This window comes from Chrysochloris asiatica, unplaced genomic scaffold, assembly GCF_000296735.1.
Source record: "Chrysochloris asiatica unplaced genomic scaffold, ChrAsi1.0 scaffold00010, whole genome shotgun sequence".
Classification (NCBI taxonomy): Eukaryota; Metazoa; Chordata; class Mammalia; order Afrosoricida; family Chrysochloridae; genus Chrysochloris; species Chrysochloris asiatica.
In genome coordinates this window covers 21,678,916-21,706,293 of record NW_006408528.1, presented here as the reverse complement: position 1 = coordinate 21,706,293, position 27,378 = coordinate 21,678,916, and the positions used below count along the sequence as shown (strand labels likewise).

The 27,378-nt window shown below is 41.7% G+C and overlaps 1 protein-coding gene across 1 annotated transcript; it reads right to left on the bottom strand.

The window, feature by feature from the left end:
- Positions 1 to 688: 688 nt before the first annotated feature.
- TMEM243 (transmembrane protein 243, mitochondrial) lies at positions 689 to 25,933 on the bottom strand. The gene is made up of 4 exons (XM_006834330.1): positions 25,625 to 25,933; positions 3,521 to 3,571; positions 2,468 to 2,572; positions 689 to 811 (listed from the first exon to the last, which is right to left on the bottom strand). The coding sequence occupies exons 1-4, from the start codon at positions 25,700 to 25,702 to the stop codon at positions 689 to 691; spliced, it is 357 nt and encodes a 118-aa protein (XP_006834393.1). The 5' UTR covers positions 25,703 to 25,933.
- Between the last annotated feature and the right edge of the window lie 1,445 nt (positions 25,934 to 27,378).

Here is a 27,378-nt window from a genome sequence, read left to right as displayed (position 1 = left end):
TAAATTACCCAGAAAATAGTTGGGAAAGTGTGTATAATGGTGTGCCATTCATCGGTGCATTAGCTGGTGGGTACTGTATAACTTCTCTTTCTCAGGCAATTTAAAACAAAACAATAAAATTTACTTCTGTAATAAAAGGAAACAAACCAAGAGTCATTCCTATACTAGAGAAGGTTTTAGCCATTAGCCTCTATAGAAAGTCACAAAAATCCTTGTATAAATTATTTTATTTATTATTGTAATTAGATCTTCACAATCAAAGTTGTCTTTTTACCATCTGTGTTTTGTTAACGTGAAATAAAATTGTAGTTATAAGCAAAGTTGGTTGCATAGGGAACAATTGTATATTCAGTTTAACAGAAATAAAAGAATATTTGTCTTAAAATGCAAGAGTTTGTTTGTTACATAGCATTTTCACCATGCAGTTATAAAAAATTTAATTTCAAAAGTGAAAATTGCTGTGCTGCTTGAACTTTTAAGAGTTGGAATGTTTAAGCTTCCTAAAGAAAAAGCAGTGATGTATGATACGTATTGTCTCCCCTGCAAAAGGGAATTTAGATTTATAATTAACATGAAAATCATGTACCAGACTCCTGTAGGAGATTCTTCAGCATACCTTATCCAGCTCTATTCACAGTCCTACTGTACAGCTCTGAAGAGTCCTGGTAAGTATTTGTCCTTGGTAGCCTCACTTTCCCACGTCATGGAAATACAGGTTTGCACATATACATAGCATAATGATAGAAAATATGATATAGTAAATTAGATTTCTAAATTTCGGTTCTAAGTCTCCTTGTCGATACCAGTAGATCTAAAAGAAGAAGAATTAAATAAAACTGTTAAGTAACAGCCACAGAGCTAAATATTAAAATTTTAAATGCAACTAGCTTTTTTCATTGTGATCAGTTCTATTCCGTATACACCTGTTCGTAAGCTTAGTATCTCATTATCTAACTTTTCACATTTATGACAATAAAATCAAACTTATTGCCATCGAGTCAGTGCCAACTCATTGAGATACTGTAGAGTGTTTCTGAGGCGATAAATCCTCACTCTCCCTCAGTGCAGCTGGTGAGTTTGAACTACTGACATTACAGTTAGCAGTCCAGTACTTTGCTTACCATGCCAATAGAGCTACTACAAATGCCAAGGTGTTCTGTGAGAGTAATGGTTAAGATTGTTTTTCATTTTGGCTGGGCTATGATTCTCAGTAATTTGGCAATTGTAATAATCCTCCATTGTCACATAATGCTGATTCTGCATAACGAACGACCTGGTCTTCAGCATCGTAACTCTTAAGTATAATGTAGCCATAATTCTTATTCTTTGTCATTTAAATAGTACTCATGAGTTTCCAAGAGTCCTGCTGTAGGATAAGCTCTCAACTTCTAACTGCAAGGTTGACGGTTCAAACCCACCAGCCGCTCCTCGGAAACCCTATACAGGATTGCTATGAGTTGGAATCTATTGATAGCGCAAAGGAGGAGTTTCCATATCCAAGATTTTAATTACTCCTGGTTCTCAGCTGACTTCTATTCATACCTATAGACTATCTTGTGTACCAATCATGTGGCAGGGACATATTAATATAAGTAAAAGATACAAGGGAGGGTAATTAAATCATATAATTGCGTCAAATTACCAACAAAAATAAGGATTATATAATTAATGCATACTGGTTTAAATGAGCTCATTGTTAGTCTTTGTAAGGTATGGGTGGGAGGAAACAGGGAAGTATCTTCTAGCTTTGTTTTAGAGGCTCCCTCAGGTCCTAGGAGTATAGCAAATCTGCGAATTAGAATAAGTGGATGCATATGTCCACTAGTTACATTTTAACTTAGACAAGCAGATTTATCTATAAATCAAAACCTATTAAAGGTTTAGACTTTCGAATCTGCCTCTCAAAGGAAATGAAATAGTCAGGAACAGATGAACACTTGGCGAATAATTGAGACTCCACTGCTATTTATGACAAATTGAGTATTCTTGTGACAAGGATTCATCTGTAGCTTTAGCTTCTGTAAGGTTTGGTTACCTGTACCTTGGGAGATAATCAGCACAGAGACTAAAATGATTTTATAGTTACTAGAAATATACTGAGTGTCCCCTCACTTCATCTAAGAGCATATATCTTCATTTTCCAAGGCTTGTTGGGCCCTGAATATGTAATTCTTGAATGAGGCTGAACTAAGTTTAAATTGTATCAAATCTTTGGTCACCTACAGTTACTTTAGCTACTTTTTAGCTATCAAACTATCCCCCTTGGGATTACAACGTTAGGATTGGGGGGGGGGGGGGGGGGGAGTGGCATGATAAGAGATTAAGACTATTAACACCCATCAGGGGTTGGTAATTTGAGCTATTTCCTTTCCTTTATGCTGCATACCTAGTACTGGGAATCTATTTTAAGCACATGCAACTTAAAGCCTTCAAGGAATACTCTGTTTAAATTCTAAATCGTACTCACAAGTATGCAGGCAGTAATACTACTCAAAGAGATGCAGACAGCAAAAAATATATTCAATGGTTTGGGAGGTAGTTGAGGGAAAACAAAAGCACTGATCAGCGTTACCTGTACAAAGAGAAATTATATAAAACCTTAAGAGTAATCTCAAGATTTAGTTTGATAATAAAAACACTAAAAAATGCTTTCACAATGTAAAATTATACCTATTGCAAGGTTTGCTTCCTAGAATGTTAATAAAATACTTAATAAATTTGCTTGATTATTTCTTTTCTCCCTTTCCAAGCTTAAAGAGACAGAATTTACAGTAGTAAAACTAGCTAATGTAAAAGTAACCTCTCTTCACTGAGGAAGACTAGAAATGGTTTACTTTCCCCAGGATTAATGATTATACTAGGAAAAGCTCTATTTTGTTACTTTGTGAATGGTACTAAAAAAATCAATATAACCAAAGTTGATTTTTGTGTAGCATTTTGTAAGATATTTAAAGGTAGGTTGTTAATATGCAAATAGTTCTCAATTTCTACCAGAATACATGGTTAACTAAAATTCTCTTAACAAAATGAGAAACTGCCAAAATGTACCTCTCAGAAAATACCGGTTTTTTATTTTATTGTGATAGCATCCAGCTGTATCCAAGATGAAAAATTACTATACACAGTCCATAATCTTTTAAAACCTAGCTAAAGGATAATTTTGTTTATGAAAACAAAATTAAGACATTAGTAGAAATGAGAAAGGCTGCAGGGAGGAGTCAGGCTGTAACAGAACACAGTTGCTGGTAACCATAGACATAAATTTACTTGGCAAGCAAATGTGGCTTGCGCATTCATCTGCAAACCCAGCTGTCAATTGTATGTATTGGACTGAAGAGTGGAAGTAGGATTAAGATTGTTACTCCAATTGCAGTTTTGTTTGAGTGGTACTAAAAGTTGATTTAACTGCAGAACACGTCATATGCTTGTTGGCTCCTTTTTTTTTTTTTTTCCCCAAACTTTACAATGAAGTTTTCAAAACTTTGGCTACAAGTCTAGGGAAAACACAAAATATACTTACTAAAATCAGTAAGGATGTTAAACTGCCGACAACTAAATTGATGATCCGATCCTAAAAGAAAAAAGAATTTTTGAGCTTTATGACTTGCATTCACGGTACATTCAGGACACTACAATGCTAGACACAGGTGATTGGAAAAGAAGAGACCAACATCTTGAGCTTTACACATACAAATGCAAGACAAGCAAAGGCATACTGAGTAGTTAAGAGTGGTAAAGGTACTTTGAGAAGGCAGAGGAACAAATGAGAAAGATTTCCTGTAAAGGACAAGATGTTTACAGAAAAGTCTTTGGACAGAGGGGCTGGGTGAGCCATGTCAGAACCTTGGTGTAAAGCTATCAGGAACCAGACTAGATGAGATTGAGCAGGATTTTGAGGGCATTTTAGCTGCTGTAGAATAAGCACAAGGTCAATAGTTCAAACCCCATCTGCTTTGCAGGAGAAAAATGAGACTGACTACTCCTGTAAAGATTTGCAACCTTGGAAATCGTACACAGGGTCACTATGAGAGTCGACTCAAAGGCAGTGGGTATAATATAGGGAATAACTCATTTCTCATTTCTCCAGCTGAAAGGAATGGAAAACTTCAAGTCTCAAATTGCAATACTGACAGATATGGACAAAAATATTGAACAACACAGAAGAATCAAAACAAAGATTACAAAGTCACTGCCAACAGAACTGGTCAACAGTCATTTCCGGAGATAGCACAAATACATTGGCAAGGACTCCAGGAATTGACAGAATACCAATTGAAATGTTTCAACAAATTTACGCAGGTAGGGTATTTAGTGTTAGATGCAGTCGTGTCGGTTCCAAGTCATAGCGACCCTGTATAGGGTCTCCAAGGAGCAACTGGTGAGTTTGAACCACCAACCTTGTGGTCCAGTGCTTTATCCCACCGTACTACACCAGAACTCGTTCATCTATGCCAAGAAATTTGGAAGGCAGTTAGTTGGCCAACTGACAAATTCATATTCTAGCCCATTCTAAAGAATGCAGAAGTTATTAAATTGAAGATAACTGGAAAACATTTGCAACAGTACATTGGCAGGGAACTGTCAGAAGTTAAAGCTGAATTCAGAAGAGGACACTGGATTGAGGATATCATGACTGAAAGGTAACTTCAGTAAGAATGGGAATTCCAGAACACCTGTACATAGACTAAGGGAATTAATTGTTCAAACAGAGCAAAGGGATGCTGTGTGGTTTTAAAAAAGGAAAGCTGTTTTAGGGTTGTATCATTTCACCATTCTTAATCTGTATGCTGAACAAATAATTCAAAAAGCTGGACTGTATGAAAGAGAACAAGATATGAGGATTGGAGGAAGATTAAGAACAACCTGCAATGTGCATATGACACACTTGACTTGGAGAACTTGAAGCACTCACTAATGAAGATCAAAGACTGCAGCCTCCAATATAGGTTACATTTGAACCTAAAAGAAAAATCCTCCCAACTAGATCAATTAGAAACACAAATATACCAAAGATTGAAGTTTTAACAAGGATTTCATTTTATTTTCATCTGTAGTCAATACCTATGGAAGTAGCATTGAGCAAATCTGCTACAAAAGATCTCCTTAAAGTGTTAAAAGCAAAGGTGTCACTGAAAATTTGGGTGTATCTGACCCAAGCCACAGTAATTTCATTCATTTTTATGAAGCCCTGGTGTGACACTGTAGGGTAAGCACTGGACTGCAAGGTCGATTTGAACCACCGGGGCCTGTCGTCAAACCCACTGATTGCTCCTTGGAAAGCCTACACAGGATTGCTATGACTCAATGGCACTTAATGCTAAAAATGGATAATGAATAAGTAAGGCTGAAGAATTGATGTCTTTGAATTATGGGGTTGGCAAAGAATACTGAATGTACTATGGACTGCCAGAAGAATTAACAGATCTGATTTGGAAGAAGTACAGCCATCATGCTCTTACAAAAAGGATGATGTGACTTTATCTTATATATTTTGAACGTATATCATCAGGAGGTACCAGTGCTTGGAGAAGGGCAGCATGTTTGGTGAAGTGAGAATCAGAAAAAAGAGGAAGCCCCTCAAGGAGTTGAATGACATGACATGCTGGCTCCAGCAATGGAAATAGCAGGCAGGGCAGTGTTTGATTTTGTTGTACGTAGGTAACGGTCACTGTGAGTAGAACCAACTCAACATCACATGCATGGTACTACTTAGGTCTCCTTATCTACTGTCATCTAAAAGTAGATCGTATTACCAGAAGGGATCATAAAAAGGCTATCTTAAAAGGTCACTGAGCTGCGTGGTTTTCCAACCTATTTAATAGCAAAACCCAATACATAAGTAGAATAATTTACATGAAGGTCCAGGAGTCTCATCCATTGAGTTTCCTTGTCACTCCCACCCCTACTCCAATTCCACATAATTTTTAAAACAACTTTGATATAACCCAATTCTAATTTTACAGGTTAAGGTAAATTTAGACCTGATGTGGGATTATATTATGTAGCAAGTTACTAACTTGAAACCCCAGCATTCAAAAAACCTAGGTAACTGGTTATGTGTCGTTTCAGGTGGTTTTCACGTGCCTTCAAATTGGTTCCAACTCTGACCTAGGGTTGTCTAAGGAGTGGCTCCTGGGTTTGAACCACTGACCCATAGTTAGCAGTCCAATGCTACAGTGCCACACCAGAACTCCCAGTTGTTGTTATGTGCTGTGGAGTTGGTTCCGACTCAGCGACCCTGGACAGGGTTTCCGAGGCTATAAATCTTTATGGGAGCAGAACGCCTCATCTTTCTCCCTCGGAACAGCTGGTAGTTTCGAACTGCTGACCTTGTGGTTCGCAGCCCAATTCGTAACCACTACGCTACCAGGACTCCCAGTAGAGGGACTACAAACTTTTAAAAGATTAGGTTGACAAGGTAATCTGCAGAAATTAGAGTGAGAGGATTTAAAACCTGATTAGCAAACATGATGCCAATGAGAATAGTTTAGCTAATTGTCTTAATTCTGGGAAGTCAAAGTTGAGTCTTTAATGAATCAATTTTGGAAGACTGTTTTTGGTAACATCTGGGCAGAGAATGACAGGATATGGAATGGGAGCAGCAAATAAAACCTCAGAGAGGAAGCACAGAGAACAGCAATGAGCCTCATTTCCAGTTTGTCCATTTTTAATTAGAAGAATCAGGCAGGTAGAGCTAGGTAGGAAAAGTGCAGGAAAGCAAAGAATTAGAAGTGACTGATTTAACAAAAGATAAACCACAACTTGGCAAGCAAAAGACCAGTGCAATTCAAAGGTTACAGGTCCAAGGAACTATTTCAGCCACACCCATACTAAGTTTAGAGAACTCAGATCTTACCACCACCTCAGCTAGTGAAGCTAACCAACATAAAAATTGGGAGGTAGGATCAGATTCTGGAGGAAGGGACAAAAGTCAGATCACACATCACTGTTAACTCCTACCCTACATAACAGATATGTGGGGTGAGAATACTTAAAAAGTGAATATGTATATAGGCAAATATGAGTCCTGGGGCAGCATTGTGGGATCAGTAATTGGGCTGCTAGCCACAAGGTTGGTGGATTCAAACCCACCAGCAGTTCCTTGGAAATCCTATAGGCAGTTGCTGTGAATCAGAATTGGCTTGAAAGCACTTAACAGAACAGGCAAATTGGCAGCCCCAGTGTTTATGCCTTCTTAAGAAAAGTTTAAAGGAGCTCTGGTAGCATAGTGGTTACGAATCGGCAGTGACCCACAAAATCAGCAATTCAAAACTACCAGCTGCTCTGCAGGAGAATGAGGCTTTCTGCTCCCGTAAAGATTTATAGCCTCAGAAATCCTGTTCAGGGTCACTATGGGTCGGGACCGACTCGACGGCACTTAACAACAACAAGAAAAGTTAACTAAGCCAGCTTTTTTATGCTCTGTTTAGAAAAGTCAGCAAGTATCTGGTCCCACCTCTTCCTTATTCTGGGATCTGCATACCTCACAGCAACCTTCATGTAAAAGGAAGCCAATGAGGAAGTTCAAGCGAGAGGTAGACCATCTCCAAATAGCAGTTATAAATGAACAGCACCGAAGATGCCTACCAGAATCACAGCAGGGGGAGAAATAATGGTGGAGGAAGAGTATGCACAGAGGTTTCAGTTCTAAAAAAAGCTAGTGATGAACACAGTATTTGTGACTTTTACCGATGAGAACACAGGCTCAGGGAAACTGAACTTGCCTAAGATCTCAACTCTGATGAAGAGTCAAAATGCCTGGTTGCTTTTGCTACTATTGCAGATTCCATTTATACACCACACTAGAGTCTTGATGTGGCGCTGTATGATAAGCATTGGAACCGCAAGCTCGGCAATTCAAGTTCACCAGCTTCTCCTGGGAAACCCTATTTTTTTAAGTGCAGTTGAGTCGCTTCCAACCATAGCAACCCTGTTTAGGGTTTCTGAGGAGCAGCTGGTGAGCTTGAACTTCGGAGTGAGAATGGCACTAAACAGGATGCTGCTGGTAATTTAGACACAGATGTCAGTCAAATGGGCAGATATTAGCTCAAAAACCCTAGTAAGTGCAGTGTGTTATCTTTTCAGTGAGGATTTCCCAATAAGTCATTTCTCCACACATTGCTGAACTTATCTCTGTAAAAGTATCACTGATTTTAAAGCATTTTGATGAAAATGTTTAAACTTCAGTGAGTACTTTCCTATGCATTCAAAAATTCTGTTCAGTGAACACAATTCCAAGTCATCATGACTATCAATTATTCTATTTGATTAGAATTTGGAACTGTGAGAGCCAAAAAGTTAGTGAAAAAATGGAATTAAAATAAAAAGAAAAAATTTATTTTTCAACATAAGTTCCATCAAGGTCAAGACACTAGTAGGTGATATCAGAACCCTGGGAATTTAACCATGTCAAGTGCAGTCTCTCTCTACATGATTAACTGAAGAAAAATGGGTGTTCTTTGAAGATTTTAAGATTATGGAACAAAGTCAGAAGGTACCAAATCAGGACTATAAGGTTGATGCCTAATGATTTCCCATTGAAACTCTTGCAAAATTGCCCTTGTATGATGACAAATGAGCAGAAACATTGTAGTGGGTAAAGGAGACGCTGGTGAAGCTTGACCAGGCATATTTCCTAATAAAGCTCTAGCAAACTTTCTCAAAATACTAATGTGCAGATGCATCTTTATCCAGAAAGTCAACAAGAAAAATGCCATAAGCATCTCAAACTGTTGCCATAACCTTTGCTCTTGACCTACCACTTTTGCTTTGCTCTAACCTCATCACCTCTTGATAACCATTGCATTGCTTTGCTTTGTCTGACCCACCGCTTTTGCTTTGATCTAACTACTTCCTTCCACCTCTTGATAGCCATTGCACTGATTTGCTTTTTCTTAAGGATCATACTGGCAAAGCCATGTTTCATCTCCTTTTACAATCCTTTCAAGAAATGCTTCATTCAGGATCTTGATCCCAAAATTTCCATTGAAAGCTCTGCTCTTGTCTGCACCTAATCTGGGTACAACAGTTTGGGTACTTACCAAGTAGAGAGTGTGCTCAACTTTAATTTTTCAGTCAGCATTGTGTAAAATGAACCAATGAGATGTCTGTGGTATTGGCTATTGTTTCTGCTATCAGTGGTGGTGTTAGGTGGCATTGTGTCGGTACCAACTCATAGTGACCCTCTGCACAAAACAAAACACTGCCAGATCCTGGGCCAACCTCACAATTGTTGACATGTTTGAGAGCCCATTGATGCTGCCATTTTGCCATTCCATCTCGCTGGGGGTCTTCTTCTTTTTCTCTGACCCTCTACCTTACTAAACATGATATCCCTCTCCAGTGACTGGTCCCTCCTGACAATTTGAAGTATGAGAGACTAAGTTTGGTCATCCTGGCATCCAAGGAGCACTCTGGCTGCACTTCTTCCAACACAGATATGTTGGTTCTTTGGGCAGCACATGGTGCTTTCAGTGTTCTCCTCCAACACCATAACTCAAATGCATCGATTCTTCTATGGTCTTCCTTATTCATGGTCCCAACTTACGCATGCATATGAGGTTTATTGAAATTACCATGGCTTAGGTCAGGCACACCTTAGTCTTCAAGCTGACATCTTTGCTCTTCAACACTTTAAAAAAGGTCTTGTGCAGCACATTTGCCTAATGCAATACATCGTTTGATTTCTTGACTGCTGCCTTCCGTGAGCGTTGATGGTTGAGCCAAGAAAAATGAAGTCCTTGAAAACTTGAATTTGTTCTCCAATGATAAGAATGTTGTTCATTGGTCCAGTAGTGAGAATTTTTCTTTACATTGAGATGCAACTCATACCGAAGGCTATGGTCTTTGATCTTCATCAGTAAATATTTTAAGTCCTCTTCACTTTCACTATCATCTGCATATTACAGGTTGTTAATGAGTCTTCCTCCAATCCTGATGACATGTTTTTCTTCATAAAACCCAGCTTCTCAGATTATTTGCTCAGCATACAGGTTGAATAAGTATGGTGAAAGAATACAACCCTGTCACACACCTTTCCTAATTTTAAACCATTCCGTGTTCCCATGTTCTGTTCGAACAACTGCCTCTTGGTCTATGTACAGATTCCTCATGAGCAAAATTAAGTTTCAGGAATACTCATACTTCACAATATTGTCCATAGCTTGTCATGATCCACATAATCGAAGGCCTTAGCGTGGTCAATAAAGCACAGGTAAGCATCTTTCTGGTATTCTCTGCTTTCAGCCAAGATCCACTGGACATCAGCAATAATATCCCTCGTTCCACGGCCTCTTCTGAATCTGGATTGAACCTATGGAAGTCCTCTGTCAATGTGTGCTTGCAGCTGTTTCAAGGGATATCAAAGATACTGTCCGATGACTTCCGCATTCCCTTGGGTCACCTTTCTTTGGAATGGGCATAAATATGGATCTCTTCCAATCAGCTGGCCAGATGGTGGTCTTCCAAAGTTCTTGGCATAGAGATCATTGAGTGCCTCCAATGCTGTTTCACTTTGTTGAGATCAATAGTATGTCCCATTCTATCAGGGAACAAGCAAAGTTAATTTTTTTCTCACAAATTGATGTGGATGGTCTGCTGCTGGAAGCTGCATCTTCAAAATTTTCTTGTACCTTTTTTAAAATGAGCTATCTGTTCCTCTGGTAGCGTAGTGGTACAAATCAGGATGCGAACCGCAAGGTCAGCAGATTGAAACTACCAGCTGTTCCGCAGGAGAAAGATGAGGCTTTCTGCTCCCATAAAGATTTACAGCCTTGGAAACCCTGCACAGGGTCGCTATGAGTCAGAACCGACTCCATGGCACATAACCACTGCCATCCATTTGTAAACTTTTGGATTCACTGGGGTATTTCCCCATACACTTTTCATAAAGGATTAGGACTTGACCATTCTTCTACCCAAGCTTCACCCTAATGTTGAAAAGTTTGTTCTTGCTTCAGCTTTAGCAGAATCCATGCTCTTCTGACAGGCGCTCTTTTCAAACAGTTGTCCTGTCCTTCTTAGTGCTTCATAACAGATCCTGTTTAGACATGTTATAACATGTGATCACAAGTTTATTTTGTTACAAAGTTTTTAAAATCCATGTAGTTTTTTTTCATTCTATATATTTTCTATGAATTTTCTGAAGATCTCATCTATGGCAGAAGTGTTTCACGGTGTTTTCTTCTTTACTGGACCAACTTCAGGCCTTCTGTTAATCAAAGGAATTATGAAACTAAGTCAAAGAAGCAGGAGAATTAACTTTAAAAGACCTCCTATTCTAAGGCTAATGTTTTGCCATTCAAAATGGTATCTGTGGACCAGCAGCCTTGGGTATCACTAAGCCCTTGTCAGAAACACAGAATCTTGGGTCCTCCTGTCCCCAAACTACTAGATCAGAATCTGCATTTTAAGAAGATATCCCCAGCCCCCTGGCTGATTGTGTGCATATTTGAGAAGCACTGCTCTACAGTTGAGTCTTAAGCCATTTTAGAAATTAGTTCAAATCATAGAAATCTGGTAGGGACATTAGTATAATGAACATCCTGTCCCCCACGCTTTCAAAAAGAATAGAGAATAAATTGTTTGGGCAAGGTTTTCCAAAAGTTAGTGAGGGAAAGGACTTATGCTCTAAATCTGAACTAGAAGAAAATGTAGCATTTAAACTTTGCTGTTTATGGAATCGACTGAATTCAGGTTATTTCCTCTTCTACAACTGGTCTCAAGTAACTCATTTTATTTCTCATAGAAGGTAACTCTGTCTCCTATCCAGTATCATTATTACCCAATTCCACCTACAGAACTGTCCTCTCCTGCCAAGACAGTTAAGCCTTGTACTATTGCTCTTTGTCACTCCGTAAGAAAGCACAATGGATCAAAATCAACCTCAAGCCTCACCTACAGAGAGTCAAGCTAAGCTTAAGAGGATCCCTCCGAAAGACAAATATTCAAACAACTCACGTACATAGATAAACATGGAAAGAGACATACACAGAATATGCTTTTAAAAGGGATTCCAAGTCTCACTGCTAATCTCATGGTCAGCAGTTCGAAACTACCAGCTACTCCATGGGAGAAAGATGAGGCTTTCTGCTCCCATAAAGATTTATAGCCTCAGAAACCCTGTACAGGGTCGCTATGAGTTGGAACTGACTCCATGGGTATACCACCACCAAGTCAGGTATTTAGTCATTTAAACAGCTCTGGTAGTGTAGTGGTTATGAATCACAGGCTGCTACACTCAGTGTCAGCAGTTCGAAACTACCAGCTGTTCCATGGGAGGAAGAGGAGGCTTTCTGTTCCCACAAAGATTGACAGCCTCGGAAACCCTGTACATGGTCGCTATGACTCGTTACGAACTCCATGGCACATCTCGATCACGACTATATGATGCAGATATGTTATTAAGTGCCATCGAGTTGGTTCTGACCCATAGCAACACTGTATAAAGTTTCCAAGAAGCAGCTGGTGAGCTTGAACCACCAACCTTGCAGTTCAAAAGGCTTTATTTACGGTCTGGCAGATTAACCCACAGCGCCACACCAGGACTCCCATGCAAATATAGCTGAATAAAATCATCCCTATCCTCTCAAAGTTGACTAACAGAAAGGCACTACACAGAAAGGTATCTTGGGAAGTCAGGGAAAGATTACCAGAGGAATTCAACACCTGACAGGGGACTAGCACTCCTCACATGGGGTGGCTGAAATGTCACTGCCAAAATTCTTCAAACATCACCTCCCCTGTGAATCATTTCTAAACATGTTTCCTCTAAGGAGGCTAGTTGTTACCGTCTCAGGGCTCCCATACTGCACTATCCAGACTTCACAAATGTGAATTATATAAACATACAGAAAACCTGTTGCCATTAAGTTGTTTCAGACTCACGATCCCATATATTAGAGTAGAACTGTGCTCCATGAGGTTTCTTGGCTGTAATCTTTCATGGAAGCCGACTACCAGGCCTTTCTTCCACAGTGCTGCTTGGTAGGGTCCAACTGCCAACCTTCCAACCGTCTAAGTGCTGTTGAGTCAGTTCGGACCCATAGCAACCCTGTGAAAGGTTTGCGAAGAGTAGTTGGTGGGTTTCAACTGCCAACCTTGTGGTTCAAACCAATCTATGGTCCAGTGCTTATCCTGCAGCGCTACACCAATCTTGCATCTAGTCAAGTGCAAATTATTTGCACCATCCAGGAGCACTTGGAGCCCAGATGTGGCACTGTAGGATAAGCACTGGTTGCTAACCACACAGTCTGAGGTTCAAACCCACCAGCTGCTCCTTGGAAACCCTATACAAGGTTGCTATGGGTCAGAACCAACTAAACATGTAACAATAACAAGTGGCCCTTTACACTTAAAACCATACTCATACTACTGCCTGTGTCCTCCACTAAGCTTGGTAGTTACTTGAAGGTGGGGAAGTCAGCCTATTTGTTTTCCTTCAATAGAGGCTACGCTGTTGGTGTGCTGTAAATGCTGGTTAAATTAAAAAATCATAAAGTAATAGTGGCCAACCACACTTCCCTTAGAGTGCTTCTCACCAGTAGAAGTTACTTTCATGAGACAGCTGGGACCTGGCATGTCAGAAATCCCAGCTTTCCATCAAAAACTTCTACTCCTCTATCCTTTCACTCAATGCCCCTGGATCTGGTCGGAGTTACACCAAAGCCCTTTCTACCAATCTTTGGCCATAAGGTTGGCAATTTCAGGCATACACCCAAGGCTCCGTAATAGATTAGTTCATCTGGTCTTAGTACTTTGAAAGTCTACCCAAAGTCACGCCACCCCCACCAACCAACCACACTGCTGTGCTTTATGGCTAAGCCTTTATTTAAAGTCTGTGAAGCCATTAAATTAGTGGTTACGAAATTGGCTGCGAACTGCAAGGTTAGCAGTTCGAAACTACCAGCTGCTCCGCGGAAGAAAGATGAGGTTTTCTGCTCCCGTAAAGATTTACAGGCTTGGAAACCCTGTACAGGGTCACTATGAACCGGAACCAACTCCACAGCACATGACAACAACTGTAAATGCCAGTTTACTCATTTGTCTCTCCCTCTAAACTGTAAAGTCCGGGAGGGTAAAAAACCCTGTATATGTTTGTATTCTGAGCCACTGCATATGGCTGTATAGCTGAAAACCACCAGTTCAACACTGTACTCTCCAAGCTGTGCCCCTGGGCACAGGACTGCATTTACCCAGAGAAGAAGCATGCTCTCTAATTCACACAAAGTCACAGCATCTGTAGGAGCTACCAGTGACCAGAGGGGAGGTACCGTCTTCAAATTACAAAGGCCACCACCACACTGCATAGAAATAATAAGCGTAAGTCAAAAAGGATTGCTATAAAATCTAAGAAACCTTTATTAACCAAAAACATAAAAATGTGAAATTGTTTCTTCACATATCCTCAATTTAGAGTTACTATACACAAGGAGTCCTGGTGTGGCACTGTGGGTTAATGCGCCAGACTGTAAAGCTGTTTGAACTGTAAGGTCGGCAGTTCAAGCTCACTAGCTACTCCTTGGAAACCCTATATAGGGTTGCTGTGGGTCAGAATCAACGGCACTTAACAACAACAACAACATACACTTCTGAAGGCAGTGTGTCTATCTCTCTAACCCTTCCCTAAGGAGTCGTGTGTGGCGCTGTGGGTTAGTGAGCCGGACTGCAAAGTCAGTTTGAGCTACAAGGTTTAGCGGTACAAATTTACCAGCTGCTCCTCAGAAATCCTATACAGGGTTGTTACGGGTCGGAACCGACTTGACAGCACTTAACAACAACCCGTCCCCCAAAGGATTCTGTGCTCTTTGATTAACACCACGTTAAAAATAGCAGTTTGGCCAATCCTCAAGGGACTCAAATCACATTCCTATTAAATGTCCTTTTAGTTGGGGGAAAAGAGAAGTCTGAAGGGACAAGCTCAGGACTGTAGGGTATATGGGGTGTTGTTATTGTTAGGTGCCATCGATTCGGTACTGACTCATAGCAACCCTATGCACAACAGAACGAAACACTGCCTGGTCCTGAGCCAACTTCATAACTGTTGCCATGCTTGGGCCCATTGATGCTGCCACTTTGCTGGGGGTCTTCCTCTTCTTTTGTGAACCTCCACCTTACTAACCAGGATAGCCTTCTTCAGTGACTAGTCCCTCCTGACAATATATCCAAAGTATGAGAGACGAAGTCTGGCCATCCTGGTCTCCAAGGAGCACTCTGGCTGCACTTCTTCCAACACAGAGCTATATGAGGTAAGGTTTCCCAATGAAATTCTCAATGGAAAGCCCTTGCTGTTCTGAAAGAATGAGTAGGTACACTGTTGTGATGGGGGAAAAAATTGCTCAGCGAAACCTTCCGGGCCTTCTCACCAATGCAGTTTTCACTTTTCTTAAAACTTGTTCATTATAAGCCCCCCTTAATTGTCCTGTGTTCTTCAAGAAAATCTATCAAAATGACTCCTTGGAAATCTCAAAAACAGCCACCATAATCTTTTGTGTGGACTTCTCTCCCTTCAATTTAACTGGCCGGTAGATCCACTCAGAAGTCATTGTTTTGACTGGACCTGTTTTTGAAGACACACGAACGAAACCAAGACCCAAGTATGACTGAGAGAACTTTTCTGCAGTCATCCACTGATTGCAAAAAACATGTTTTGTTTGGAATAAACCAATGCATGGCTGCAACAGTGGCAACAACAAGGGGCTCAAATATAACTGTGAGGGTGGTAGAGGACCAAGCAGTGTTTAGTTCTGTTGTGCATAGGGTGGCTATTGTATGGCACCTAACAACAACGTGCATAAAGTGGTAAATCACTTTGTGATTTACCCTTGTAGATTTCTTTTTCTTTTTCTAAATCAGAGTGGGAAACTACGTAATGAAGATTCTACAATTGAACCAGTCAGAGCCTAAATGACACTTTTTGAAGAACACACATGGCTGAGAAGACATAAAATGTGGGAGGTTTGGACCCAATTGAAGCATGAAATCTCCGACCCTGCCTGTAGATTTAGTTTCCCCAGGGCCGCATGGTTTTGTCTAAGCAGTGCTATTCAGATTGTCGTCACAGACAACCACAGGGGAATTGTCAACATCTAATACAAGTGAACTCTGACCATAGGTGCTACTGACTTCCCAAAGAAGCCGTGGACTTTGAAATGGTTCCAAGAGCAGAGGATGCATGAGACCGCAGGCACACCTAACCTTTACAACTCTCCTACTTAGCACTCAAAAGCACAACCTCAGTTGCTAAATGTGGTTCAGAACACTACCTCATTTTTATCGAAAGAAAGTATACTTATAGATATTTTAAAGTCTTCCCTTATTTCACAGATTCACATTTTGAAGCATTTCTCAGTTGTGGATTTTTTTGTATATCATCCTACCCTACTCTCCTTTTCACAGATACATGTGCTTGAAATAGGCTTTTTTTTTTTTTTTTTTACTGAAGTACCATTTGTGGAAACCAGATTACAATAGAACACAAACTATTAAGGGGGAAAATGTCTCCTGGAGTTGGTGTCACCAGAAGTGCTCTCTCACCAAGCTTCAGAATGGGAGACACAGAACAAAGATTGTTAACTTAGGAGCCTGACACATTTCTCTCTCCCTACGTATCACCTAGTGATTTGGGTAAGTTACTTAGCTTCTAAGCCTTAGAGTTCCCAAATTTGTACAAAGGGTCTAATACGCAGGGTTGCTGTAAGAAGTGGCGGTGTTAAGTGCCGTCAAGTCGGTTCCAACTCATAGTGACCCTATGTAGGGTTTCCACGGCTTTAAATCTTTATGGGAGCAAACAGCCTCATCTTTCTCATGCAGAGTGGCTGGGGGGCTTGGGCCTCCGAGTTTTGTGGTTTGCACACTAGTGCTTATCATATGGAGATGTAACACCCCTAGAACTGAGTACCTGGCATGCAACAGAAAGTCTCTAAATGTTAGCTAGTAAGATTTTTGTTGTTAAGTGCTGCCAAGTTGGTTCCAACTTATAGTGACCTTGTATAGAGTTTGCAAGGAGCAGCTGGTGGGTTTGAGCTATCAACCTAGTGGTGTTCAGTTTTTATCCTATAGCATCACACCATTATTTCTGCCATGTTTAATGAGGAGTCTCGTCAATGAGAGAAAAGACTCCTAAGAGCTATGCCCTGTTCTAATATAGCCCCATTTGAAATACATTCTATTGCTCCTACAGAGATTCTCAGGTTTGTGAATCCACATATCTCCAGGGTAGCCCAGAAACTATGGTCCCTATACCTATAACACAGGAGCTCTGGTAGCGTAGTGGTTACGAATCGGGTTGTGAACCTTAAGGTCAGCAGTTTAAAACTACCAGCTGCTCCGCGAGAGAAAGATGAGGCGTTCTGCTCCCGTAAAGATTTACAGCCTCGGAAACCCTGTACAGGGTCGCTATGAGTCGGAACCGACTCCACGGCACATAACAATAACAACATACCTATAACAAGTCCTGGTGTGGCTCTACAGGATAGATAATGCACTGGACCTCAAGGCTGGGGGTTCAAACTCACCACCCGCTCCTCAGAAACCCTATACAAGGTTGCTAGGAGTCAGCACCGACTCCACAGCTCTTAACATACTTATGACTGGCCTTTGGACTGACCATACACACACACACACACACACACACACACACACACACACAACTTCAGTACAGGGCATCCAACCTATCCAAAGACCTGCAAAAAATCACCACAACAAAGAAGAAACTCAGTAAAACATCAGTTTCTGGGAGGACAAGTTTCAAATACAATACACAGGGCCCTTAAAAAGTTCGTGGAAAGATGAAACTTACAGATAACGTAGTTTTTCTATGAACTTTGTATTATATTAGCCCTCATGACACTGTGGGTAAGTGTTGGGCTGCTAATTAAATGGCTGGCAGTCTGAATCCACCAACCACTCCATGGGAGAAAGATGAGGCTGTCTGCTCCTGTAATGATTTACAGTCACGGAAACCCTGGATGGGCCCACTGCGAGTTAGACCACCTGTGACCTGGTCTTATATTCACCATTTACAGCTGCCTTCTCTGCAGTTGCTTGATGGGGAGAGGGGAGAGTGATGGCTTTATTTGCATGAGAGTCTGAAACACCATTTCCTGTTTTGGTATCGAACCCCTGAAGTTTCAGAACACCAACCCTCCCTTGTACTGGCAGTTCAGAAGGTCCCCAGCAATCCAAGTTACTTTCTGGTGATACTAAATTCTCACTTCACTTAAACCCACCCCCCCACCCCCAAAAAGTAGGATAGAAAAGAATGTCAGAAAACACGATTACAGAAAACTTGTAAGCCCGTCTTCAGCCTATAACTGATTAGAATACTTAAAAGGGATTCTAGAACTTGCCCAGTGAAACAGGACTCTTGTGGAGCTTTTGAAGTGTATAGGAACTTAGGTGAAATCCTGAGTTCCATCCAGAACCTTCTGAGGTGGAACACTCACACTAGAAAGGACAAGCAGACCCTCTGGAAATAGCTAGAATTTGACAGAAGATGCATCTTCAAAGAAAAATCATCAGGAAAAACAAAATGGCAGTATGATTGGCTACCACAAGAATAAGCAAGTTGTTTGCTGGGAAGCCATCAAAGCAAGCAATCAAGTCCCTTCAGGACATACCCCCCTCTAAGACTGAAACTCAAAGGGAACATATGAGCAGACATGCAAGCTTACTGGCGACCACATTATATATGCCTGAATGTTTCAAAAAAACTAAAATGAATAGAAACAGTTAAGTTGACGGTACATGGAAGGGATTATAATCATTGTGATGAAACAAGGTATATGATTTATTGAATGTAAATGTGATGACCTGCCCTGTAAACTTTCACTCAATTCACCATAAAATTTTTTTTTAAATTTCAAGAAATGAGTAATGCATTGTGCCCTGTGCTGAAAAAAAAAATGAGGAACCTGGCTCCTGCCCCACAGAGTTTCTACTCTTGTTGAGGAGGCAAGACCTGTACAAAACCATCATAGCATGACAGGTCTAGAGGTACCAAGCGGCATCTAAGGGCTGAGCTCACAGGAGGAGGAAAACATGGCTACAGGCTGGGTTGTGAGGGTCGTTGTCAGGTGGGGAATTAAACTAAGCAGTTAGATATTTGGAGAAGAAAGGACACTTCAGAAAGGACAGCCTTTGCAAGGGGAAGGGAGGCAGTTAAAGGAAAGAAGTCTGTGGGGAGTGCTAGCCTGGACACACAGCATGTTGAGACTCTGGAGCACTATCTCCCATAGGCATCAATGCTCCCCAGGAGCCCTTTAAAACTACAAATGCCTGTGCTCCACTCCCAGAGATTCCAAGTCCACTGGTCCATGGCTGGAAGAGGGAAAACTTTCCTACAATAGGAAAGACAACAGTCATAGCATCTATTTGTCTTGAACTGGTTCCGCAGCACAAGAATCACTAATGAAAACTGGCCTGGCAAGCTGAACGAGAGGCAGTCTCAGTCCTTCACTGGCTTGCCTTAGAGGGACACCAGAGCTGTGCTCAAACAATTGCCTAGATAACATTGTAAAAAACAATAGAAGGATGCACTCCTTGAAAGCCAGTCTTTGTGTCTCTATGCAAGGGGTGGGAATGCGGGCAGACTAACAATCTTAACCACAGCTTTGTTCTTAATTTGGCAGCAAAGTCCCAGATATAGCACTGTAATCTTTGACTATCATTTGCAGAGCCCAAATGTTCCAAGTTTGAGTTGCTTGAAGAGTCCCTGTTTGCTGGCTGACTCACTCTTGGGGGATGTAGAGTCCTGGTGTGGCGCTGTGGGCTAATGCATCAGATTGCAAAGTCATTTGAACTTCAAGGTCAGTGGTTCAAGCTCACCAGGTGCTCCTTGGAAACCCTATACAGGGTTGCTATGGGTAGGAATCAACTTGACAGCACTTGACAACAATTGTCCTAAAGCAAACTTTTAAAGGGAGAGGGAGACAAAGAATCCCTCTAAGTTCAAAGTCAGGGCATGGGAAAGCAGAGGAAGAAGATGCCTAGATAAGGGTGTGCAGCAGAAACTTGTGAGTGTTCCTGGAAGGAAGGTAAAGCATTGGACCTAGTGTTTAATAGACTCTACACTGCCACAACAATTCAGGAAGTCCTGCTGATCCACCCTTCTCCAACTTGAGTCACAATTATTGTTGTTGCTAAGTGCAGTTGGTTCCAGCCCAGTGCTTTTCCTATAGTGACACAATGGAAAATAGTACATTAAAGGCTCTGAGAAGTCCTAAAGAAAAATGTTCCACAAACATGACTATGGAACTTATATTAACTAGTGATTCACAGCCGTCTTTTAAAAATGTACAACTTCAAGAGCAACATTTTTACTTACTGAGCCCTTGAAATGTGGCTAGTCCAAATTGAGATGGACTGTTAAGTATAAAATACACTGAATTTCAAAGACTTAAGCATGAAAGTGTGGAGCTATGGGTTAATGTGCCAGACTGAAAAGCCATTTGAACTGCAAGGTTGGTGGTTCAAGTTCACCAGCTGCTCCTCGGAAATCCTATACAGGGTCACTACGGGTCAGAGTCGACTCAACAACTCTGTATGAAAAAAGAATATAAAAGTGCCTCCATTTTTATGTCAATTAAATGGCAAAATAACATTTTGGATGGTGGATTATATGCCGTGGAGTCAGTTCCGAATCATAGCGACCCTGTACAGGGTTTCTACTGGAGTAGAAAGACTCATCTTTCTCCAGTGGAACAGCTGGTAGTTTCGAACTGCTGACCTTACGGTTCGCAGCCCGATTCGTAAAGCTCTGGTAGCATAGTGGTTACGAATCGGGCTGTGAACCTTAAGGTCAGTGGTTCGAAACTACCAGCCGCTCCGCGGGAGAAAGATGAGGCTTTCTACTCCCGTAAAGATTTACACCCTCGGAAACCCTGTACAGGGTCGCTATGGGTAGGAACCAACTCGACGGCACTTAACAACAACAACAACATGCTGCCAGAGCTCCTTAACATTTTGGGTATACAGGACTAAATAAAATACAGGCAGTCTCCAAGTTATGAACAAGATCCATTCCTAAGTATAACTTTAAGTCGAATTTGTAGGTAAATTTGAATAGGTGCTTTTTGTTGTTCTTGATTGTTGTCAAGTTGGTTCTGACTCATAGCGACCCTAAATAGGCTTTCCAAGGATCAGCTAGTAAGTCTGAACCACTGACCTTGTTCAAACTGACTTTTCAGTCAAGTGCTGGTCCTACAGCGCCATATGGTCCTTATTTAGCCTGACTTTACTGCAAGAGGTTTGAAGCCTTTTCAGTGATTTAAAAGCTGCACATGCAGCAAATAAAGTCTGTGATTTGTTGAGTGTTGTATTGATTCAATTGTTTCACAGTGAGGACAAATTTATATACCATTAAAGAGCAGATCTGTGTTATTAAAATTAATTTCATCTGCTTCTTACATTTTATTTATTTACATTTTACAATTTAAATTCTAAATTATATATATGGATCACATATTTCTGTTGGGTAACACTCCTTTGTTATTGTTGTTAAGTGCTGTCAAATCGTTTCCGACCCATAGCGACCCAGCATAGGGTTTCCTAGGAGCGACTGGAAGGAGCTCTGGTAGCGTAGCGGTTACGAATCCGGCTATGAACCACAAGGTCAGTAGTTTGAAGCTACCAGCTGCTCCACGGGAGAAAGATGAGGCTTTCTACTCCCATAAGGATTTACAGCCTCAGAAAACCTGTTCAGGGTCGCTATGGGTCGGAAACGACTCGACTCAACTGCACTAAACAACAACTGCTACTGGTGAGCTTGAGCCACCAACTTTGCAGTCCAGCGCATTAACCCACAGCGCTACGCCAGGACTCCTTTAGAGAATGCTGAGAATTCTAAACTATAGGGCAAGCTTTTAAACTTCAAATAAATGAGAAATGCTTCAAATTGTTCATGGAAAAATGGAATTAAAAGATAATAGAGAGAGAGAGTGTGTGTGTGTGTGTGTGTGTGCATATATAACTGTGCTCTGGCGTTCAAAGCTGTGACCGTTTAGAAGCCGTGCTTATCCTACAGAGCCACCATAGCAACCCTGTATAGGGATAAATAAAAGCACTGTAGAGTTGGCAGTTCAAACCCACCAGTCACACCAAATAATTTTTAAACTATCTAAAGACTATTAAGGCTTGTTTAATTTTCTTTTTATTTTCCTGAAGAGGCAAGGATTTCTTATACAGCATGATTCTTGAAGAAACTGACTAGGAAGCAATAGTTATGAGTTTTAAATAATAAAGCACTTTTGGAGTCTTGACTTTTGAACTACTAAATTTACAGTGCTATTCAACACTTAAAATAATAATAATGGAATTTTTCCACAAACTTTTTGAAGCCCCCTTTTATCTTATCTTGGCATCTGTGCCACACTTATTGCTCACCTGAAGCAGATGTACTGCATGACAGAACTTGGGAATGGTGAGAACCAATGGGAAAAAACCTTTGGACATTCTGACCAGGACCTACATTCATAATAAACAGCCACCACTAGCAATTTATAATCCCAAGGGTATCGAGGAATCAGAGATAACATTTCTTATAAAAAGTGAACCATTTTCCATTTTGTCTATTATCCCTGAGACATTTATCGCAACAGAGAATTGTTTTGCTCTGCCTTTTGTTCCATGGCGGTATCTGTAAAGTCATTCCTAAATATCATGCTAAAGACTGAACAACATAAGGCTTTCAAGAATTCAAATCAACTAGTGCACCAAACACAAGACAACACAGGAGCTCCTTCAGAGATTACCTATGCTGTTTAAAGCCCTCTGGATTATGTATTGTTTTACAATCCTGATCCAGGGTCTTTGTTTTACTACATGACTTTGTACCAATTATTTCATCTCCCATTTCCTGTGAAAGAGGCATGTGAGTATCTAGGCTGCTTTTAGGAGTCCTGGTATGGTGCTGTATGAAGGAAGGATAAGCCCTGGACCTCAAGGCTAGTGATTCAAACTCATCACTCCCCAGAAATGCGTCAGGGTACTTAACAACAACAACAGGTTGCTTTTAAAACCACTACTGCCCTGGTAGCATAATGGATTACAAGCTGGGCTGCTAACTGCAAGGGCAGTAGTTTGAATCTACCAGTTGCTCCGCAGAGAAAGAGGCGGCTTTCTGCTCCGTAAAAGATATACATCCTTAGAAGTCGGAACTGACCTGATGGCACACAATCACTGCAGATTATATAATTAAATTACTGTTTACCTAGCTATATAACTCATGAAAAGGAGTTTGACAAACATTATCAGAACTAGTTGTGTGACGGTGAACAAGTACACACTGCCTTAAGGTTCAGTTTCCTTAGTTATAAACTAGAAATAAATAATAATAGTCATTTTATAAATAAATTCAATGACTAAACAAGGGCAAACTAAATACCTAGCATGTTACCTGGTAATGAAGAAATACAAACATCCCTCCAGACTCTTCACAGCCACTAATTCAAGGCAACTCTGGGTTTCCGTTAGCTTTGCTTTCAAGTGAGGGGTAGGCCTTCAGGTTCTTTCTAGAACTACAATTGAGATCTTATATATTGCTGGTTGTTATGAAGCAAAAATAGGATTACTAAAAGGTCAGAAAATGTGTCACACTATGACAGGAAGTGAGTTTTTCTCATTTCTGGATTTTCTCCTCAGAGGTGGTAGCTCACCAACACCAACTTTCCACGGCAGCCTGGCTATTGTGCCCAGTTTCCTGGCACTATAAAGGGAACAAACTAGGAACACCAGGACCCAGGAGCCAGAGAGGGGTTTCTCAGGACCCCAGGAACTCCCTACTTTAGCAGTCACTGTCCTCAAGACTGGCCCCACTATACTGTGTCTTATCCTTGCATTATGGAGGCAACGTATTTGTATTGCTACCACAGACCCTCAAACAAGACCTATGTCTTAGCCTTTCATTAAAGCAACTTTCCTGCATTATCCACTTCAGACACGCAAATAAAATCTTTACTTGCTGTTGATCAAGACTAGAAATAATGATGCTTCTCCCCCTCCAGATTTGGCTCCTCTCATAAATAAAAAACAAACCCTATTGTTTTCTTCCACCTCAGATTACACATCTCTCTCGTCCAGTGCTTACCATATAGCACCACACCAGGAACTAGAGGGAGCAAGTTCTGAGAGATCTGGAATTATATTTTATTCTTAATTTTTTTTTTTTCTCTAAATAGCTGAATCTACTACTATAATCCCAAAAGTTACTGAAGTAATGCTGGGACTACATCTTTATGGAGTCCAAGATCAGTAATTCAAACCCACCTGCCACTCCTCAGAAACCCTATACAGTGTCGCTAGAAGTCGGAACCGACAATTAAAGGTATAACACTTTTTTTTTTAAGTGATGCCCAGGGCCAGCAATTGAAGACAACTACTTTTTCTACCGTAGCATTAACTTTCTAAGCAGTTTCCACTAGCAGTCCAGTGCTTATCCTAGGTTGGTGTTTCAAACACACCAGGAAACCTGCTCTTCGGAAACTCTATATAGGGTCACTATGGGCTGGGATCCACTCACCAGCACTTAAACAACACCTGTACTAGAGCCATGATTCTTAAACCAGGTGCACTGTAGGCCAGGGTTATGCAAAGGCACAAAGTAAACAAGATGCATCTTCCTAGAGATCCATCTGAAAACATTTTCTTATACAAACACTTTGAGAAGTGAAAGCAAAATCCACATCGAATTTTTAAAATAAAATAGAAGTGGCAAGGCACAGTTTCAAAATTCAAGGCTTTGTCCCAAATTGTTAGATGTTTTAAAGTTCCCTGTTCTTTCTGAGGTTCTTGCCAAAGCCAAGAAATCCAAGAAGCCCTGGACTCTTATATGCCCTACTTTCTGAGACCGAAAGCACTCCGTCAGGTGACAATGATCACAAATCATTTCTAGATGGAAAAACAAGCTAAACTTGTCCAAACTATTCAGAAAGTAGGAAAAGTAGCTGTCTTCAATTGTTGGCCCTGGGCATCACATATTTACACTTTTAAAGAAAAGCGTTATACTTTTAAAAAGTTTGGTGGGGTTTTTTTGGTGTTTTGTTTTGTTTTGTTTTGAAGCCTAGTAACATGTACCGTACCTTGCTAGGACCAAGAGATACTTTAACCGCTTCTTGAAATGGAGCTCCATTATCAAAGCGCCCTCTTTTCCCACCCCTCCTTTTTCCTTCCTTGGTTACTTCAACGACTCAGCAGAAAACACTTAACAGCTCCTTGTAAACAAATTAGAAGTACTTCTCTTTGGCAGTTTCTCACTGATGTCTTAGGCACACACCTGAAGCAGGATTCCCGGGCCCTTTAGAAGGTCAGATAGCCAGCCGGAGATATGATTGTGCAAACACCACTTCAGACTTCCCTTCAGAATGGGGCTTCCGCACTCCCCTTGAAGGGCCTCCAGTAGTTCAGAACTTTCTGAACTTTTCTCCATTCAGCAGCCTTCAAGGCACTTAGCCAACCTTGTCCCACAGGAGGCGAGAAGTGGCAGGGTAAACACTTTGTAAGGGGTAAAGGACCAACTCTTACTTATTAAAAGTCTTTTCAAGACCCAGGGACAGCTCTAGGAGAGAGAAGGGGAGGAGGGCAGGCAGACAGACACACACACCGACGCCTGGAACCGAGGTACCGCGCTCACCTTGGCTGACGTCTCTCCAAACAGAGGTCTGTTGTCCAGTCCACTGGTACCGTAGGTCCTGGTATTAAAGTCCTCCATTTTTGTGATTTCTCACTCGTTCCAAGCAACTCAAAACCAGGCCAGCATTACCTCCGGTGTCTCAGGTTCACGACTCCAAACGCCTATTTATCTAGCACTCATACCGGGAGCCCCAGGTCTGGTTAGGGGAAGTCCGCTGTCGGAGGCAGGTGGGGCTCAGGCCCAGGGGACCAGATCGCACCGCCCAAGCCCAGCTCTCCTCCTCATCTTGAGCAGCTGCCGCAGGAAGTGAAAGGAAACACACACCTCGTGGCCGACTCTTGGCAGGGCGCCCCCGCCCGGACATCTCCCACTTCCCCAAATCTCAGCGCTCTACTCTCCTTCCGGCTACACTTTACATAGCAAATCGGTTACCCACTGCCCCCGGGTCAACGCACACCTACCCCACCCCCTATTTCCTTTACACAAGAATTTCCCGTTTTTCTACAGTGAGTATGTATGCTTTCATGCTTAGAAAGACAAAAAAAGTTCTAATGGACGAACTGATTACATGTCACTCTCGAAGCCCTCGCCACATTCCCACCACCCCAATTCTCGAGCGGCTGGAGAAGCGAAATTGACTGAGTGGAGTGGAGCTGAGCGCTCCGCAGAACCCAACCGCAACGCTGCGGGTTCCGGTGGCAGCAGTGGCCGCACCAGGCATCCTGGATCCTCTCTCCTGCGTTGCATCTACCCGAGGGTCGGCTGAGTAGGAACCACTGCCTGAGCAGAGTGAGCGGGAGAGAATCCCTGCTCCGCCTGGCACAGATTGGCCGCCCTCCCAGAAAGCGCCCGGCACCCGCAGGCCAAACCTCGGCGTCCCCTGCTGCCGGCAAGCTGGAAAGTTCTGGCCTCAGGGTAACCGGTCCCCAGTCTACACCCCGCCGAACTCAGAGGCACAGAGGCGCTGGCGAAACGTAGTACAGGAAGAGATCTCCAGCACTGGCTGTAAGCTGCAGATCCCCAACCCGCTCCCACGGCCACTGTCGCAAACCGGCTTGGCCCGCCCAGGCCACGTCAATGCCGAGGCCGCCAATCCCGCGGGCCGAGGCGCCGCATTGGCTGCGGATCTTTATATCTTGAAGCTCCAGTTTATTCCCCGTGGAGCAACAAATCTCAGCGGCTGCATATTTCTCAACATCTTAATAATTATGACCCACGTGGCCAAAGAACACTTTTGAAGATCCCTTTGCAAGTTGTTGAAAGCACCTTAAAAACAACAAAACCACTGTCTTTGCACCTAGTGCGGGACAAGGGTCATTGGTAATTTTGACTTGGAGTTATTTGTAAATTTGTCTTGTTTTGCCCTGTGATAAGGATCCTAGGTTGTTTCCAGAAACAGTTGGAGGTTACATGTGTTAGGGACTTCTTTGACATGTCAGTACATCTTGCTGGTGATGGTATTGACTAAGCATATTAAAACCCATGAGAAGTGCTTAATGTGTCCACTTCTGGGTTTTATGGGTAGAGGACTGGAGGTGGAGGCCATGAAAGGTAAAATAGTGTCACTTGCTACATTGGGATTATTTATAAGTATTCTGAAACAAATGCAACCACACTAGATTCCCAGGACATTATATCACCTAGATAAAAGAGTTGTTGTGGGTAAATGCACTGGACTGCAAGATTGGAGGTTCAAGCTCACCAGCTGTTCATTGGAAACCATATACAAGGTCGCTATGAGTTGGAACCGACTC

Excerpts from the sequence above, each read along its gene's own strand:
- TMEM243 (XM_006834330.1), bottom strand. The coding sequence starts at position 25,702 with ATGGAGGACTTTAATACCAGGACCTACGGTACCAGTGGACTGGACAAC. Across the intron at positions 3,572-25,624 it reads TTGGAGAGACGTCAGCCAAG|GATCGGATCATCAATTTAGT; the intron begins GTGAGCGCGGTA and ends TTTTTCTTTTAG. Across the intron at positions 812-2,467 it reads GTATTACTGCCTGCATACTT|ATCTACTGGTATCGACAAGG; the intron begins GTGAGTACGATT and ends TTCTTCTTTTAG.